Source organism: Channa argus, chromosome 8 (genome assembly GCF_033026475.1).
Source record: "Channa argus isolate prfri chromosome 8, Channa argus male v1.0, whole genome shotgun sequence".
In the NCBI taxonomy this organism is placed as follows: Eukaryota; Metazoa; Chordata; class Actinopteri; order Anabantiformes; family Channidae; genus Channa; species Channa argus.
The window spans coordinates 3,771,487-3,791,216 of NC_090204.1; the positions used below are offsets into that span (position 1 = coordinate 3,771,487).

The 19,730-nt window shown below is 39.2% G+C and overlaps 1 protein-coding gene across 5 annotated transcripts in view; it reads left to right on the forward strand.

Annotated features, from left to right (window-relative positions):
- gabra5 (gamma-aminobutyric acid type A receptor subunit alpha5) overlaps positions 1 to 17,775 on the forward strand; it is a 21,965-nt gene extending 4,190 nt beyond the window's left edge. For all 5 annotated transcript variants that reach the window (XM_067513621.1, XM_067513622.1, XM_067513623.1 and 2 more), the window contains exons 3-10: positions 196 to 314; positions 1,329 to 1,396; positions 1,783 to 2,003; positions 4,180 to 4,262; positions 10,853 to 10,996; positions 13,730 to 13,882; positions 14,004 to 14,215; positions 15,342 to 17,775. In XM_067513621.1, coding sequence (XP_067369722.1) covers positions 196 to 314; positions 1,329 to 1,396; positions 1,783 to 2,003; positions 4,180 to 4,262; positions 10,853 to 10,996; positions 13,730 to 13,882; positions 14,004 to 14,215; positions 15,342 to 15,632 — 1,291 coding nt within the window. In that variant the 3' untranslated portion in view covers positions 15,633 to 17,775. The remainder of the gene's footprint in view (positions 1 to 195; positions 315 to 1,328; positions 1,397 to 1,782; positions 2,004 to 4,179; positions 4,263 to 10,852; positions 10,997 to 13,729; positions 13,883 to 14,003; positions 14,216 to 15,341) is intronic.
- The last annotated feature ends 1,955 nt before the right edge of the window (positions 17,776 to 19,730 follow it).

The following is a 19,730-nucleotide window of genomic DNA, read 5'->3' on the forward strand; positions in this document are numbered from 1 at the left end:
ACTTTTCAACGACAACTCTCTTAGTATATACAGTTTAAAATGTTCTGTAATATAACATTTGCCTGAATGATTTAAGTTTTGCATGTTTCACTGTGCTAGATGACATTGCTGCCCAGTTTAAAGGTGTGGTATTTTTTTGATTTCTTGCTTTCTACTAACTAAAGTCAATATTTGTCACAATGATCTTGTATTCAGCCTGTCCCAGGATGTGACCCCCAAAGAGACTGAATTAAATGACAACATTACCATCTTCACCCGCATCCTTGACGGACTGCTGGATGGTTATGACAACAGACTCCGTCCTGGCCTGGGAGGTAAGCCCACTGAAGACACCACCCTCAACAGCTCTGTCATTTAGATAATTACTACAGTCACACATATGCTGGATAAGAACTGATGATGCTGTTATGAATACATGATTCCTGTAATACACAGCTGGTAAAGAAAGCCTCGCATGTCCACTGTGCACTTGGAAAACAACGATCTGCCAATGTCAGTCTTCTACTCGTTCAAGATACAGAAAATAGGATCATGTCTGTTTGTGTATGACAAAGATGAATTGTTTAGACCCTAATAACACAATGAGGGATGCTGTGACATAAATAACAAAACACCAATCTGTTTGCTCATACTAAAGTAAAATTGCTCCACTTTAAAGTCAGTATGTGCTGACTGATCCACATACAATAGCTGATCCCACAGTTAGCTTTGTAAATGCAGGGTCCTTTAGGATAAGTTTATTTGTATTATAATCCTCATACTCTAATTACCAGAGGTTCTTCTTTGAAAGAAAACCAATACTGTGGCCGTACATTGATTTACTCCAAACATAAGCAATGTCACTGTGTCTTTTTACCAGTAGGAGTCACCAAAGTCAGAACTTTAATCAATGGCCCTGATGCTACACAGGAGCTTTAGTGTAAATTAAACCTCAGTCCAGATGGTGAAATCTAGTGATCTAAGCACTTGACCAGAGGGGATGGTTTCTTTAATATGAGGGCTTCTGTGCTTAAAGTACATTGGACACATGTGTCTCTGTCATGGCTGGATGCCTGGATGATAACGCACTATAGACATTGAAGTCTTTTTGGAAACGTGACATTATTCTCAGTAGACTTAGTATTATAATGCTGAATTCTTATTATTCCTTTTTCTTATTTGTTAGGTTCTAAAATCTGAGCATGGAAGTTACAAATTTGGTTTGTTATTGGTATTGATTCCTGTAGTGTCAGAGAAATCAAACCCCTGCATTAGGCCATCATATTTACACTGGATGTTAATCTGAAAAATATTACTTTCATTAGTCCAAATTTGATTTCTTCTTACAGAAAAGGTGACGGAGATCAAAACCAACATCTTTGTTACCAGCTTTGGTCCAGTGTCTGACACTGAGATGGTAAGAACATCTTTTAAATTTAGTGAAACTTGTCAATATACAGCACCTGGGTTTGAGGATTTGAGGTAACTTGACGTCATATTTGAAAACCTGCATTCTGATCCTGTGGACTGGTAAACATGCTTAACAACATTTTGGAAATACCGTTTACTAAATGCATTAAAATTTTCCTTTACGGATCAATGTGTAAAAGGCCGTTTTCAAATTAACTTCCAAACACTTATATACAAAATTAATTTAAACAAGAACTTTGCAACTTTAAATTTTCTCCTCAATAAATCCATAAATGTGAATACATCTCTATCTGTGTTCCTGTAGTTTTTATGATGTTGTTATGACGTGTACTTACTGGAATAAATTGTTAAATGTGTTCTTTTCCTCTGCAGGAATACACTATCGATGTGTTCTTTCGTCAGAGCTGGAAAGATGAGAGACTTTGTTTTAAAGGCCCAATGGAGATGCTTCCTCTGAATAACCTCTTGGCCAGTAACATCTGGACCCCCGACACCTTCTTTCTCAACGGTAAAAAATCCATCGCCCATAATATGACTACACCTAACAAGCTGCTGCGGCTGAAGGATGATGGGACTCTTCTCTACACCATGAGGTGAGCTTTCCCGGGCCTGATCTTTGATCCCATTACATTAACATTTTGTTTTCCAGTCTTACACCTAAAACATTGACTCATAAGAGCTGTCGCTCCAAACACTCTTGCATAATCCAACTAGAAGTTGACAGATGACTAAAATCACCATTAACCTGTAATACTTTGTTGATCATGTCGAAGACCCCCGCTGCACTAATACAGCCCACACGCTGGTACTTACTATGTGTCTCAGTGGTGCATTGATGCGTCATGCCGCTGTCCAAGCACTCTTTACCAGAGATCAGGAGAACTTGAAATGTTTGCTTTGACCCAGTGCTCTGACACAGAGAAGTCGATGTTCCACTCCTCCTCCTCACTCTGTGCTCCTCTACCATTAACCACAGTTTGTTGCCACATTGTAGAAACTTTTGCTGTGGCAGGAGCACAGCAAGTCCTTTACTGATTGTTGCTGCTCTAGCACTCATTTGCAGTTCCCAGTGACCACAATGCACTCAAATGACATACACTAACACGAGCTCTATGTGATTATTCAGGGTCGATCACATCTTGTTAGGAGATCCTGTTGGCTAAAAGTCACTTCATTTTTGTCGTTAAAACATACTGTTCCACCGATTGTTTTGGATGACTAGCTTTTTTTAAAGAGCAATAACTACAGTTCTTACTGAAGAAAGAGATACTAAATCCTAGATAGAAACATCTCATTTAGTACATCCACTTTTCATTTGAGTGCTGTGTCATCATCTTATCAGGGCAATAAATCCTCCAAATCAAATATTAACAAAGGAAGTTAGAGGAAATGGACTTGGCTACATGTCAGAAATGATTATTCATCCACTGACTTTAAAATTGCTACAAATCTACAGTACATTTGCTAACTCTACAGGCTATTAGAAATGGGCTCACAATGGCCCGTTAATGCATCCATGTTCTGGGAACAAGGTGATTAGAGAAACATTTTATGCGTGCATTACTCCCCAACACTACACTGTTCACAGAACAAGTGGTGTGCAGTGCCCTCGCTATTGTTCTATGAAAATATCGCGTGTGTGTGTGTGTGTTAGTAAAAACATACATGAAAATTATTTCTTGTTCCAGTGGGATATTCGCCTGCTCTTCTGCACCATCCTCATTGGTCATTATGATTTATTAAGGAGCCAGTACCTGATATACTTGAGTAATTAAAGCCATTCAGTGTTACACTGTGCTGCACACGTTAGTGTAAAGTCCCCTTGTGGAGCATTTGTCATGCTCAGAAAAATGTCAGATAAAAACATTACCTGAATGTCACATTGTAGTTTTACATTTGGACAAGTTTCACTTTAGATGTTTTAGACTAGTACTGCACCGATATACATACACAAATGCAATGTTTTATTTTCATATAGTATAAATATGATAAGTAGTAGAAGACTCCTCAAGTTAAAGCACCGATGGCACCGTCCTACAATCAAAATAGTATTGTATATGCTGCATTATCATGGGCAGCATAAATTATGATGAATTACAAGTAGATATCAGCAGAAAGTAAACTTGAAATATGCAAGTAAAGTCCACAAACCTAATAGTAACACCTAGTCATAATGATATTGAAAAGACATATAAATGACATCTGGTGAGTGTCAAATGCTCATATTTTGCCAGGTGCCAGCAGCGTGTGAACCGTCTGATCTCTGCAGCTCTCGCTCTGACTCAGTGTGGCCAGCAGAGGGCAGTGTTGGATAAAGCTGTGTGAATGAGGCGCCACATCAGAGCCACTGGAGGGTTTTGTGTCATTTTCATTAAGCTTTATTTATGCTTTACTCTAACTCCACAGGCAGGTGGCAGCCTTACTCCATAAAATAATCCTCAGTTGTTTGAGCAAATGATTCTCAACCTCACTTCCGCACACACACTGTAGCATCATTCTTCCTAAATAGACATCATCATGGGCACCTCTTGCGGCTAGTTGCTTATTGCTCTGTGGTGGGAAAATTACATTTGACTCCGTTGTTAAATATCTGAGACAGACTAATGAAGAAATCTCTGATTTTCATTGGTAATGGCTGTATCCAGAATTAAACAGGCCAAATTAAACACATTATTTATAATAAAGGCATATGTTAAAATGTGATGATGATGTGATGATAATGATGATGATGATGATCAATATTTTCTGACTCTGGATTTCTTCTTTCAGACTGACTATATCAGCAGAATGCCCCATGCAGCTGGAGGATTTCCCGATGGATGCTCACGCTTGTCCCCTTAAATTTGGAAGCTGTGAGTAAAACATTTCTTTAAGCAAATGCTAACAGCATTAAATAAAGCAATAGAAAAGAAAAGTGTAAACGTTTCATGTCAGCAACTCAGACACTAGTGATGCATAAACGAGTGTTTCCAACCTTCCTAGAATCACACTGGAGAAATGCAGCATGCAGTTTTGATATGGCATTGGTGTCTTTATCCACATGGGGGACACAGGGACGACTGCACCTCAGTGTGTTTGACAGGTCCCTCAGGTGCAGAGCTATTTTTGTGGCGATGCCGGAGATAACCGTGAAGACACCGACACGCTGCTCCTGATTAAGCCATTAATCAACATGTCAGGGCTGCTCTCCCACCTCAACATTTAATGGGAAATATTTGAAACACACACAGTGGAAACAGCAGTGGGCACAGACACACACCCAAAACCTACACACTGTTTAGCATCAAGATAATCATTAAAAATCCAATCCCACATGCATGGCTGCACTTGTGGCTTGTGCCCATTTTTCCTCATGACGTCTAAGCTAGTTATGTTCCCGCACACAACTCCAGTGGGACAAAAATATCTGGGGAGCTCCTGTCTAGTAAGCTTAAGATTAGCATTTGAGGTCTTCCCTGCCACTGACTCACTGAGGTTATCCCAGGTCTCAGTGCTCTAAGAGGCACAGTGTGCTTTCTGTGTGCTCGATGTCATGACATTTGGCCACGCCTGCTTTGGTCACCTCAACCTCCAGCTGAGCCCGGGGGTGGGGATAATCAGAAAAAGTAACAGAGACTATATTGGCTCGTGTAGGCTATTTGACGCCAAGCTATTTGTTGTGCATTATCTTCACAGGGAGCTCAGATAGTCTGAATTACACAACATTTAAGTTTAAAAACAGAGATCTGGCATTTTGTAGATTTAATAAATGAAACAACAGGTGATCGAGTTACGTCTTATTCAACACAACGTTATTTATCCCTGCAGTGTCAATTCCATGCAGCAGCTCACCACCAAGCTGAACAAATAAACATCCTGTTCCAAGGGTATTAATAATGTATGATTGACAGATTGAGTAGAAGTGAGTGGCAGTAGAAAAAAGCTTTAACACAAGTTAATGTATTGGGATTAAATGCAAACTACTTTGTTCACCATAAAATTACCTTCAAAACAGTAAAAGTACAGCACAGTGTACGGTGGTGCAGTGGATCCTGTTTTCTCTGACTCCATTAAGTCTAACTAATCCTTTGACCTAATGGACTCCCAGCACCCACAATCTCAAACCTTTGAAAGTGTCAGTAGACCTGTGGTGGTGCTGTGGTGTTCATCTCATATGGACTCAACACTCAGTCTTTTTATGTGCATACAATGAACTGACGGTGACATCTCAGTTCATTTTAACATTAAACTGGACTGAAAAGAAGTGAACACAGCTATAGCTCTGTCCACTTAGCAGCACATCTAAAGCCAGTTAATTAGGAAAATATGTGCAGTTTTTTTCTGTTCAGTTTGTACCAAAGCACACATGTAAAAATATCATCCTGTGATTTGATGTTTTAGATTTTCTGGCTGTTTTTAACAGCTTCCAATCTTTGGTCAAACCTAAACCAAACATCTCTTAGATGTAGCTTTATTTTTTTTTATGCTTAATATACACATTGTTCATTAATACAACATAACTATCTAAATTCAAACTGATTTTCTACAGAAACAGTGATGATTAGTAGCCTTCCCAGCATGCATTGTTTGAGACTTAAACTCTTCAGTCTTTTTTTCATTTGAAACTGTAGTTGAAAACATGAAGAAACTTTCTGTTTTTCCTTTTCACAATAATAATTAGACCGTTAACCACGATAAAGGTTAGTGTTGTTCCCCCAGACACTTGGAATTTAACACAATATTGTCAAAACAACATTGTGAGAGCAATATTAGATGCTCTCTTTGTGAGTCTGCATAGTGAGAAATATTAAAAAGAGGTAATCTGCAGATGTGGAGGAAAAACAACTAATGTTAACTCGATTTGTCTTTGCATCCAATGAAGGTCTCATGTTAAAACAAACTATTTAGTTTCACTTTGTATAAAAACAAAAATGGTTTATGGCAACATAATTCCACTCAGGTTTCCAGTTTCGAAATTCTCATCTTTTTTCTGAACAAGAAACAGGAAAACACATTATCTGAGCCATCAAACAATTTGTTTAAACCTACTGGCAATATGACTGAGGTTTGAAGAGAAGTGGAAGAGAGAATCCACACACCAGCTTACAGTTTGACAAGGACGAGATTCAGAGGGTGAAGGTGTGAACTGCTGCTTAAAAACCACAGAGTTTGCTTCCTGTTTTGTTGTGCTTCATGAACACATTTGAGATTAAAGCAAATAACCTTTGGTTTTGCTATTGTGCTAATGTGGTTTAGAACAAACGAGACACTGAATGTGGTTTGATTTGTGCGTTCACAGATCTCTGGGCTGTTAGAATTTCATACTGATTCATTCCTGTACTTTGTTTTTCCCTCCTGCATCCACCTTAACAAACAGGCCGAGATTCAAATCAGTCTACTTGTAGAACGTGTACGGTCTTCTGTGCTGTTATTGTTCTCTGCCTTATTTGCACCATATCATGTACTAAAATGCAAATCTTGTTTGCCCCATACTTGCAGGCCTCTTATTCATAATTGAAATAATAGCTTCCCCCTAACAAATGAATTGGGGACAGCTGCCTCACAAACCCACAAATGACCTGAAATGCAAATACAAAGCAAAACGCGACAGAATTGTTTCACATAGTCTGTTGACTTAATAAGTCTAACAGCTCGTTTTGTTTTGTTTTTTGTCATATCACAGCTTGATGCTTAATAAAGTGAGCCCCATGCTAATAATTATGCTATAAATCTCTGTTTACTAGACTGTAGACTGACTTTGTGCTTGATTGACAAAAGAAGAAAAACTAATGTTAGTCATGTGTCATTATTCAGCAGCTGGAACACAGAGAGCTTGAACTATTCACCTAGAAGTGTTGTGATGTAGCCTGTGGGGAATGAAGGAAAGAGCATGCAGCAGGAGAAACACATGAAACAAGGCAGAGAGCTGGGGAAAAGTGTCCACATTCACTTTGTCTTATAAGTCAATTTGTACTGAGTGCCACTGAACATGGGATCAGGCATTTTATCCAGTTTGATACCTCTGTTATTTCCTGCCTGTGAAATTTAAATATGTCACGTATAATGCTGCATTCATTTTAATACTACAGACTGTTCAAATTGCCTTTAGGTTTATGTCAGGATGACAGAGGAGGCATTTGGCATCAGGGAATCCCTAAATGTCAGTCACTAAACATTATAGGAACAATACACACACAGGGAATTACTATTTTTAGCCTTTTCTGGGATCAACTAGTCTCCCTGTGGCCTCGTATCTAGGATGTCTATGGTCTTGCAGACCCATCCTCTTATGACTACCTGTGGGCCACTCACTCACTTTTAGAGCTTTCGTAAATTAAACCAAACTACGTACATGCAAAAAGAATGTAGGCTAGTGTTGTCTTTTAGTGCAGAGTGGTCTCATAAACATGTGCATTCCTCAGAAAGGGATGATATGGATGGATTCCCACTCTTCTTTCTACCTACTGTTATTTACATTTGTCTGATGGATCTACTATAAGAGTTAGATGAGAAGATCAATACCACTTTAATGATTGTTTGCTAAATATAAAGCTGGTGGCAGGAGATGCTTAAGACAGCATGAAGACTTCAACTAGAGGAAAACAAATATCTGTCCAAAGGTAATAAAATATGTCTATAATACAGGCATCTTAAGTATTTATGGTATTATACTATGTTTGTTACATATTCGAAAGTCTAGAAACAACAGTTAGTTTTTACTATAGAAATGATGTGTTATACTTTTTTTTTTTTTTGCCAGAAAGGTACATTTTTTTGTCATCTCTGTGAAGTCGGCAGGCAGCGAAGTAAAACCTATTTAAAACTGGCAGATAATAATTACAAGGCATCTTTTTCAACTGATAAATCCTGTATCCTTGCATTTCCTCCAGGACAGACAGTCTTCAGTCTACTAGAGTAAATGTCAAACACCACACTGAAAGACAATAATAATAATACTAACAATGTCACATTCTAATAAATGTGACTGTAATTATGAAATTGTATTGCTTTATTGCTTGTTTAAGGAAAGTAATTGATTCATTTTAGTAATTTCCATGTCTTCTATTTCTCTTCTGCAGCATCTCCAGAATATTGTGTCAATACATTTAACCCCCAGTCTTTGATTAAAGTCAAATTCCATTTTGTTATGCATGTTATTGTACTTTAAAGTAATGAATGACTAAGCCATTACATAATGTGTCTTGTATATTTCATTTTCCCTGTAAACAAAAGCATCAGTAGCTAAATCTTTCAATTACACTGTATATACTTTTGAGACTATGTTTCAAAATGCAAACAACAACAAAACAAATTCAATTGCTCATGTAACACAGTTGTGCAAGGACTTGTTTGAAACAATGCAGAGTGTCTTTGAGACACTAATCCACAGGCTGGTCAACCGAGGTCAGTCTAAATTGCTGTAAAGTCTTCGAACACCACAGTCACTGGATTATTGTAGTGCAACATAGAGAAACACAAACAGATTTAGTCCATCTCCAGTATGTGCGTGGTTTTGTTCTATGATACAAGTGAGCAAGATTTTTTGTTTCTTGCTGGTTTTCAGAATGAGCTTAAATGAACTGTGTGTGTGTGTGTGTGTGTGTTTGATTTGAATCAAAACACCAGAAAGTAAGTGAAAGTTGTACTCACAAATAGTTAGGGATATTCGACTTTCAGGTAAAATTTCAGAATGCACCTAAAATGCACTGTAACCTTTACAGGTGAACTTAATTTGACCTTCTGTAAACTTTTGAATGCACATGTCCCATTTTTCAGTGTTTCAGTGCTTGTTGCATAACCGCAAAAATCCCAGCATGTCTGATCCATGAATCAACCACTAAATGTACTGGTTCCATGACAATTCGTAATGTAAACAGCATAAAGGAATATTTAAATACTATATTCCTTTCTTATTATGCTGTTTACATTTTGAAATCATGAGACCAAGACGACACCTAACAATTGACAAGTTATTGAGACATTACATGTTTCTTTATGGTATACCCACCACTGTTGCTATTACTATATTATTATTAGTACAAAGCTATAACTTTTTGTGATTAGTGTATATGTGTCTCTGAAGAGACCAAAACCAACAGTACATTAATCCTACAATAAAGTCTGTAAGACAATGGTTTACAGTGTCGTTTACTCAGGAGCTATGGACGGATCTCTGTATCAGTTCTGTGTGATCACTGAGCTCGGGGCTCTAAGGAATATGGTTTCCTAATTTGATGATCTAAGAAAAAAAGGCCACCTTCTCCGATTCGACAGGACAGGTGAAAACCCGTGTGAGATTATCTGCTTAAGAGTGAGGCTTTTAATGATATCAGTCGAGGGGGGAGCCAGAAGCCAGAAACGCCACAGTACCTGCACCCTGTAAACAAACACGACGAAAAACACAACTCTTACGTAATTGTACTCACGTAACATGTCATTTATCAAACTCATCTTTGCTTGAGGTGAAGTAACAACAAAAGCTCATAGTGAACATGAAAATAATTTCCAGTGCCCAGCACACATCCACAGTGTGTGTGTGTGTGTGTATGTGTTTTGTCTCGGAAAACTCTGAATAAGATCACTACCACATTGAACCACTAACACTCCTGCTACTCCCATTGTCAGAGATGGGGGGCACAATGGTTATTCAGTAGGTGACACTTGATTTTAATTTAGTGATGCGCTGATTTAATATACACCGCATCAGTGTCTAAAGGATCTTATTAAACAAACCAGATGTCAGCAAGATGTGCAGTGCAATTTTCTGAAGCTGATAAGAATGCGATTCATAACAACAGTTGTAAATATTCGAAATGCATATCACACACACTTTTGGCAGCAGCAACGTTTCAGGAACAGCTACCATATGTAAGAGGACCTTTTAATAAGCATATTAATCTCCTGTTTATACATATTGAATACACTATCATAATGCATACGGCCACAAACTATGTTGGTTTATGTGATACTCTCTTTAGTTAAGGTGACTTCATGTTCATTTAATAGAATTATTCCAGTATCAGTATAAAGCCATGTACTTTTTACGTAGTTTCCAATTAGTTCTCCAAATTTCTGTGTATAAAAGAGTATTACAAATGCTATTATCAAAACAGTGCAGATTAATGCTCGGTCAGTCTGGTAATCCATAAATCTACTGAATGTTTCATGTCTATGTGTAACTGAGTTTAGTAATCTTAACCAGTATGAGGATAAAGCTGTTGGACAGGTACAGCCATTATCCCGTGTTTCATCTTCGTTTTGTTTTCTCAGGCTTCACTTATCATTTGAACATCTTTCTAATATCTTCTCTTATACTCTACGTGTTAAACTTAATCTGGTTGGTGTGAAATGTCACAGTAAAACTGAAAGCAAGCTGTGATTTATACAGTGGTTTTAGTAAATACTTAATACACAGCTATAAGCGAAAACCTTATTTACATGTTTTTCTGTCTTGATTTCTTAGATGCATATCCAGTCTCGGAGGTGGTCTACACGTGGACTCAAGGAGCAGCCAAGTCGGTGGTGGTGGCAGAGGAAGGCTCTCGGCTCAATCAGTATCATCTGATCGGGCAGACCGCAGGGACAGAGGACATCTACACCAGCCGAGGTACAGTTAGGCGAGAGCGAACTGCCACCTGAACCCAGACAACCGGGCCTCGGATTACAAATGACCTATCTCCAGCATCATACGCACGGCCATTTACGTTTCAGCCTCAATTCATGTTCCTTCCTGCCTCGCAGCAGCTTCCAGCAGGAGCAGGGGTGTTAAGCTCCCGCTTCCACTTGATTATTCGGCTCTGCGTTATTACAGTGTGTGCCAATCAGAGATGTTGTGACAGGAAGAGGTTTTCACATCAAGCTGGACAGAGACAATGAATGAAACACAAAGATTTGAGAATGCCTCCCACACACAGCCAGCTGTCTCTGGGGCTGCCGGGAGAAGAGGGAGGGTGGGCAAAAAAAAACAAAAAACCTGACTGTATCTGCACCACAGGGTCTGTAGGGTTAATCCGTATGCGGGCCCATCAGTTGTGCTTTTACTCTGTGACGTCACAGCTCAGGGACTGGCTGTTGCAGCGGAGACACGTAGGGGGGCGAGCGGCATCTGCTTAATTCTCTTATGTAAAGAAGTATAATAATACATTTCTGCTGCTTATTGGTAGTGAGTTTTGGACAGGGGAGGAATTCCTATAGCTGTGGAGATTGCTGCTTAATCCTGGCACAGGAAGACGATGGTCACCCTGGGTAATGTACAGCATGAGCACACAGTATTTACGCTTAATGCCACGATGCTTTTTATGGAACAGGGGAAAATCCAACTGTGCTCACGCTGGGAGACCCAGACTCCAACCACTCAACAAGTTGAGATTAACACACAGGCTGCTACATTTGAAGTCTCACTCTTTCCCTGTCCCACACGGCTGAGACACTGATGCAGCATGGCCTTAAGTGCCATTGCTAATCTCAGGTACAAACCCTCTTTAATGAGCCAAGAATAGCTCGGCAAAGTGTTCGCACCGGGCAGAGGTGACCTTTGACCTCACAGGTTAAGCCAAAGAGGATGAAAATAGAGACACGGCAATGGACCTGATGATAGGTAAACCTTTTAATTTCAGTACATCCCACATGTCAGCACTTTGAGATCGAAACAGAAAGCGGCAAAGCTCAACAGAAGGTTTTCATTTGCACTCACCAGTTGACCAACATAGCCGCGTTGTTCTCCGCAATGAATGGCAGTTCCCCACAGGCTCTCCAAAAACCAAACAGTAAAATCCACCAAAGCCGCATTTTTTTCATGCCTTGGAGATTTCCATCCACTTCTGAGCCTAGCAGGCGGTCCGATCAGAGCGGGGATTTCACCTGGTTGTGCCACCACAGAGCCGGGCTGCTGGCTAGTAGTCTTCGGAGAGAAGGCGACACATGTGTCCCTCTCAATAAGGGCATGATGCTGGTTGCATGGCACAGACCAGACCCTAACTTTTCCTCCAGTCCCTCTCAACCCCCCTCGGCTGCGCTCATCCGTGCACCTGCTTGTAATCACTGCCGATCCAGCTCTGTTTTAGTGCTCGCACTCAGGCAAGGCGAGAATGTACGTCCCCAATCAAGTGTGGCTTGGCCTGACAGAATGGGATGGACTCTCTGTTGCACACACATACACACACACGCACACACATTAGAAAGAGAGAGAGAGAGAGAGAGACAGAAGGAGAGCGGGAGAGACTGACAGAGATATACAGGATGCAGATTGTGACAAGGGATTAGCGAGACAGAAAAATCCGATTTTGCCAGGAGAAAGCAGCAGTCATCTGTGGATTTTCCATAGTTTATCAGACTCCATGGCTCGACAGGATTTTTGAGAAAAAAAAAAAATCCTTCAAATGCAATCTTGAGTCGGTTAACAGGATATGATGACTTCCCAACAATGCGGTTTTAAGAAACGTAGTCACAATTAGTGAAGCCTTTGCTGGATGTTGTTGAATAGAGGGTTATATAGAGAGCCCTAATCTCAGTGACAGCTCCAAAGTCCTCCTCCCACGCTTCACATTATAGTATTAGACAGTGATTGACACCAGCAAGTCGAAGTAGCACACACCATAACAGATCCTTTATTACACAAAGCACAAACCACTTTAGTATAACGGAGAAAGGTCTCAGGGAGAGGGATCGGTCATCAGAAAAGAACTCAAACAACAAAGTCCACCTAGCTTACCATCCACAGTCTCATTGCAGAAAAGACATTGGAGTCTTCTCAATCTTATAAGTTTTGTTGACAGACCCACAGAATGTAGCATTTGCCACATCCTCATATAGTTAATCAAATGTATTTGACCACCAGCACCAATGTGCAGCAGCTTCTTTGTATTGTTCTCAAATACATCTTTCAAATACAATGTATATTTTACTGCAATTGTGTGTACACTTCTTATTTAAAGTAACTTCCTGTAAAAGCTGAAATACAAAAGCATATATTTTTATAGTACAAAGGTAAATCTCAACTTTTATTGCAGTGCATTTTTGCTTTCTTCATAGTATTTGTATTACTGTGAGCCAATTCCATAAAAAGAACAAACCGAACGATGTCATCCTTTTCTCTACCTTGACTGTGGACCTTAGACCCAACTCACTTGTTCTCACTGTAGTTTTAGCAAACATGCGTAAAAAGAAAGCACTTTCTAAATAAAACTAAATTCCATGGTAACTTTATATTTCGTATTTTTTAGTATTAGGGCATTAAGTTATGTTTCGTCTTGACAGTTCAGAATGTGGCTTAGAATTAAAGGGAACTAAAATGTCCACATTTTGAGCAGCTTTACCTCCTCTGTTCTGCTGTTTCCTCCAGGTCAATACACCGTGATGATGGCTCACTTTTATCTGAAGAGGAAAATCGGTTATTTTGTCATCCAGACCTACATGCCTTGCTTCATGACTGTAATCCTGTCACAAGTTTCTTTTTGGCTCAATCGAGAGTCTGTGCCAGCACGAACCGTTTTTGGTAAGTTTAAAAAAACGAAGACACGCGTTTTCAAACAGAAATGTCATTTTTTTAAATAGTGGATGTAAATATTAAGCACGTAAAGAAAACGAACAGTTGTCCCACGTTTCTCTACCACCAGGTGTAACCACGGTGCTGACCATGACCACGCTGAGCATCAGTGCACGAAACTCACTTCCTAAAGTGGCTTATGCTACTGCCATGGACTGGTTCATTGCCGTCTGCTATGCCTTTGTCTTCTCTGCCCTCATTGAATTTGCCACAGTAAACTACTTCACCAAAAGAAGCTGGGCCTGGGATGGAAAAAAGGCAATGGAGGCCCAACAGCCCAAGGTGTGTGTGTGTGTGTGTGTGTGTGTGTGTCCTTCTTTATCATACACTGTGGGGTCTAAAAATTCTCCTCAATGAAAATCTAGTTTAACAGCACATATTAGGTGATATTATGGTAAATTAAAATTCATCCTGCAGTGTATTTTGTAGCTACTGTATGGAGTTGGGGGATAATTCTTTGGAACTTCTTTCCCATCACATATCATCATTTGAGCCATTGCTAATATACAGTAGCAGTATTTAAAAATCACAAAGAGGGAAAAGGAAGGCGTCTGTTTATAACCACTGTCAGTAACATCACCGTGTGAGTCAGTCAGACATTGAGGTGAGGTTTTACTGAAACCGAGCAGATCATGTTGGAGTTGGAGCAAACAGATGTTGACCAGCAATTACTTACAGTTACTCACAGTGTGGCCGACTGCATAGGGTGTATTATCAATATACGTATTATCAAAGTGCATTCACAAGGATAAAGCTCACTTTACACAACGGAGCTCATAGCTCCTTTAACCTGTTGTCTTGCTTGACATGGTGCATTTCCCACATTCACTACTGACCTTCACGATCCATTAGCCGACATTTCTGACAGAAGTGAAAGTGACTGTTCAGATATTCGTAACTTTCAGAACGATCAAAGAGTTGATGTTGCAGGCAGTGCTGTTTTTGTCACATTGAAACAGTATCAATAAATTTCTCAGCAGCTTGGCCAAAAAGTCTAAAATTGACTCCACTTTGCCTTTCTCTCCTTTCTATACTCCTTTTTGCCTCTTTCCATATAGTAGAAGAGTGGGAAGATGAATTAGGCATGATTTAAACGGGAACAATGGTGGATCTATAAACTGCCAATTCATTTTGCCAGTGGGCTGGCACAGTGCCAGTTCTTTTTTTCTCAAGGACACAGAACATTACTTTCAACCTGCACTGGCCATTTTTTATTGTTGAGTGTGCGTGTGCGTGTGTGTGTGTGTGTGTGTGTGTGTGTGTGTGTGTGTGTGTGTGTGTGAGTTGGGGGGTATGAAGAGCTTGTGTTATTATGTTTATTAAATGTGTAGCACAATTTTTTTGGCCACTCTTGTCGGTATGTAGACTAAATCCATGAATTTAATTTGATTTTTTTACTCCTCCACAGAAAAAAGACCCTTTGGCTTTGTCTAAAAAGCCAAACAACACTTGTTCAACTGGTGTGAATTACACAGCCAACCTTACAAAGGACGCATCCATCTCCACCATTTCAAATAGCACAGCTGTTCAGCTCAAACCCTCTGAAGCCAAGGCCCCCGACCCTAAAAAGACTTACAACAGTGTGAGCAAGATTGACAAGATGTCCAGGATAGTGTTTCCGGTGCTGTTTGGGACCTTCAACCTGGTGTACTGGGCCACATATCTCAATAGGGAACCAGTGATCAAAGGAGCCGTGTAAGCTCAGTGATAAGAGGCGTTTGTCCTCCTGACAACAACTTCAGGATTTGATATCGGAAACGCAATCAAAAAACAAAATGCCAAGCACTTAGTCCTTATAGCATAGATATGTTTTTAAGTTCATTGGATTACACTGCATGTCTGCCGCTTCAGGAAAATGTTGCCATGTTTGCTTTGGGTTTGTACATTTAGAATGAACAACTTTTTTCTTAAAAAGTCTCATTTTTTATCAACTCAATCGCTGATAAGTTTTTGCCTCAGTCTAATATTTTGAAATTTGTGCATTTGGCATTTATATGTTCTCCTCGAGTCTACAGTAGATGATGGTACAGCAAGGCCAAATGCTATGCAAAACAACATTTTTACTGTGTCAAACTGGCTTCTGTCTTTGTAACTTTTACTTTGTACAAATGGGCTGGAGGTCCAGGTATGTGAGGCTGGGCCCAGGCACATTGACCTTTGCTTCTTGGTTAAAAGCAGATAAATAGCCATGCTAAATGTGTTGCCTTCAGAGGGTGAAAACTCATTATGAATGCACTGAAACCTCCTGCAATTTCTGTTCAGAACCCAGGCTCATTATATAGATACTCTTTTATGTATTTCTGTATGTATGTATTTATTATTGCTACTTTTTTGAATGTAGACATTTTTCTGGATTGTATTTTTCAGTTTATGTAGAGATTTAACAAGGACAGATTTCCAGCTAAAGCAATAGTGGCAGCTTCTTTTTCTGGGTATATACTATACTGGGTATGTATAGTTGAAGAAGCAAATATATATATATATATATATATATATATATATATATATATATATATATATATATATCCTGCTTTTAGAAAACCCATAAACCAATAAGGTTAGCTTCCGTGTTATGCAAATGCAGCAACACAGTTTAGTGCTTCATTGACAGGATAGTGAGAAATTGAGCAAAGTAGCTTGAGCTTTAGCAGTTTTGACAGCGTATGCAGTGCTTTTTTAAATGTTTTGTTTTAATGGGTAAGACTATTTCTATAAGCTTTGATGATAGCTTGCAATACTCCTAGATAAAGTCAAGTAACAACAACCGCTGTAGTTGAGAGACTGGCTTAAGCTAAGCAGAGAAGACAGGAAATCACATCGACGAGGTTATTACATTTTGATACATTTTAAATCATGTTACAGATGTTTCATTAGGGCTTCAAATAACAGCGATCAGAATCAAGTTTTAGCATGAGCGCATCATTAACATCGGAGTGAGTGTAGTAAAACATTTGGGCAAATAGACTTATTTGCTTTCCTGCAGAGACTGGAGGAGAAGCACAGTTAGTTACTGTAGTTATGAACATCTGGCTGCTTCCCCACTGCCAGTATTTGGGCTTAGCTAAGGAACCATCTCCAGCCTGTGGCTTCATATTTAGCATAGCGACATGAGAACAGTGTCAGTCGTCCTTCTTAAAATGTCAGCAAAAGGGAGCAAGTGAGCGTATAAACCAAGAAAAATAACCCCAAATAATGTATGAATTTCAGAGTCGCCATCAAATGAGAAAAAAGCTCAAAATTTTTGACCTTCTGCTGAGGCTGGATGCCCCGTCTCACTTCAGCAGAGTTAATGTTGCTGTCTTCAAACTTCTGCCAGGGTGACATTTTGTGTCTACAGCCAGAGAATGAACAGCTTAATCAGTTTGACTGTGATCTACTCATGTGACTTTATGCCTTCTGTGTGGCCTCCCACTATTCAATGTGTTTATGGAGTTTGAGCACCAGTTGTATTATAATACTATACTTAAGCGATTTTTGAGTACAAGCTGTTCTTTAAATGCAAATACCGGAAGCAATAAATAATATGAATGATGACTTCTGTTAATAGTTATATGTTAACATTAGACCTTCATTTTGTTGATGTGTTTTTATCCAGATCTGATCCTTTTGGCAATAGTCTTTTTCTATATATGGCTGCACTCCATTTCATTTTTGCTCCACCCTTCCTTCTTTGGAAGCACAGTGCTCTCTGATCATATTTCATCTACGTACCTATTTAAATTTTCTTTTTTACTTTGGTGCAGATAAACAATGACAGAGGCTGGGCTGTTTGAAACCATAAATTTGTCTCTCTGTTCAATTGTAATGCATATCTAATTATAAATAAAGCTCCACTGATTCCATCTGTCCACTGTTCATAGTCATAAAAGCTCAGTGAAAATGAAACACTAAAGGCCTTTATCATGTCATTTGCAGTGTGACATTCAGTGACACGTCATAGACGAAACACAGAAAGTGTATGAATCGTCATTAAAACGCTGGCTTAATCATCCTTGATGGAACAGCAGTGTGCACATGCTTTTTTCTCCCTCTGATTAGACACGTCCACATCCAGATCATGCAGCCTCTACAGTTGGTGCAACGGGGGTCTCTGTGGCAGCAACATCTGGCTCACATCTGTTTGTCAAGGATTTAGCTCCATTTAAGTTGCTTTTTCCATTCACCAGGCCCATAGTCCACACCAAATTAAGCTGTCGCGGATGCTGCCAAATGACATTGATCATAGTATACAGCTCGCGAACCAAAGACAGGCTACAGTATATGTTGATGGAGATGGCCGTCCTCCCATCTTCCACAGCGCCTCTCTCAGACCATATTCCATTCCATCATCGTGCGCTTTTGCCCCCTGACCTTTACACAGATAGTTTAGGTCTAATATTTACTCAGTGCAGTTCTAAAGACTTCACATGTCACACATTAATTTATATCCTTCTGTTGCTGGGCAGAACACTCTTCACCCTCCAGGCTGCAGCTTCCAGCATTTCTCCTTTCATGGTAACTTTTCCAACATATGATAATCACATAGAAATCTGGTGTAACTTGGAGACATCACCGTGTTGTACGGTCGACCTTGAGCATTTCTGCAAACACCTATCAGGACAAAACATGTATATGAAACCAAGTTTCACAACATCCCTTTAAAACATCTTTCATAAACACAATAAGTACAATTTACCATTACGACAAAACAAAACATAAGCATTAAAATTCAATCACACTTGATTTTCCCATCACAGTTACCTACAGTAATAAGGTTTACTCCATAAGTTCTTTGTTTAATCTGAAAAAAAAGGCAGTTACCTTAACCCTTAGATGCATAAGTGGGGGAAAAATTACCCGGTAAAATTGTTTTCTGGCAACAACTTCGCCATGAAAAGTTGTTATCATTTCATAGTCCAGCTATTTCTCAAAAACATGTTTTTAATATCATGCCACTTTCATTTTTAACCTACCATGTATCAGTTTTACAAAATTGTACTTTTTGTATTTCTACACCAAACCTTTCATAGGAGGGTCTAAAATGACTCGCGTTCATTTCTTATGGATTTTCAGGGAAACCTCCAATTTTACCACTGTCAGGAACATATATTCTGTGGACCACACAGACTATAACACATACACTTTCACACAGTAGTCATCAAGTAGTCATATATATATATATATATATATATATATATATATATATATATATATATATATATATATATATATATATATATATATATACAATATACAATAATGAGAAGCAACATTGTACATTATTTGCCTATTTTTTAGTTTGCAAATATACCTATCTAACATTACCGTATGTGTGTGCGATCGTGTGTGTGTGCATTTATGTATATAGCTACACATTGATCTTTGGTTTGCTTGCCATTCGAGACATTCAAGTAACAAAGATCGTAAAGTCAACAGGTGGTGTGAGAGATATATACCTCTGTGCAATGATCACAGCCAGAAACAGGTAGTTTGTCATTCTGCATACAGTGACGAGACAAGAAGGCAAGAAAAGAGAGTTACACGCGTATGCACGCACACATACACACACATATAATGTCTGTCACACAGGGCGTAAGAGAGTACAAAGTACATGGCTGTAGCTCAGTTAGTCAGGCAATTGTTCAATTCTTTATGGCTAAGTGTCAAAATGTCCTTGGGCAAGACACTGAACCCCGAGTTGCTCCTAGTGGGTCAGGTCAGCCCCTTGCATGGCAGCCACCACCACCATCTGTGTGTGAGTGCATGTGTGAATGTTTGAATGAGAAGCAACATTGTAAAGCATATATATATATATATA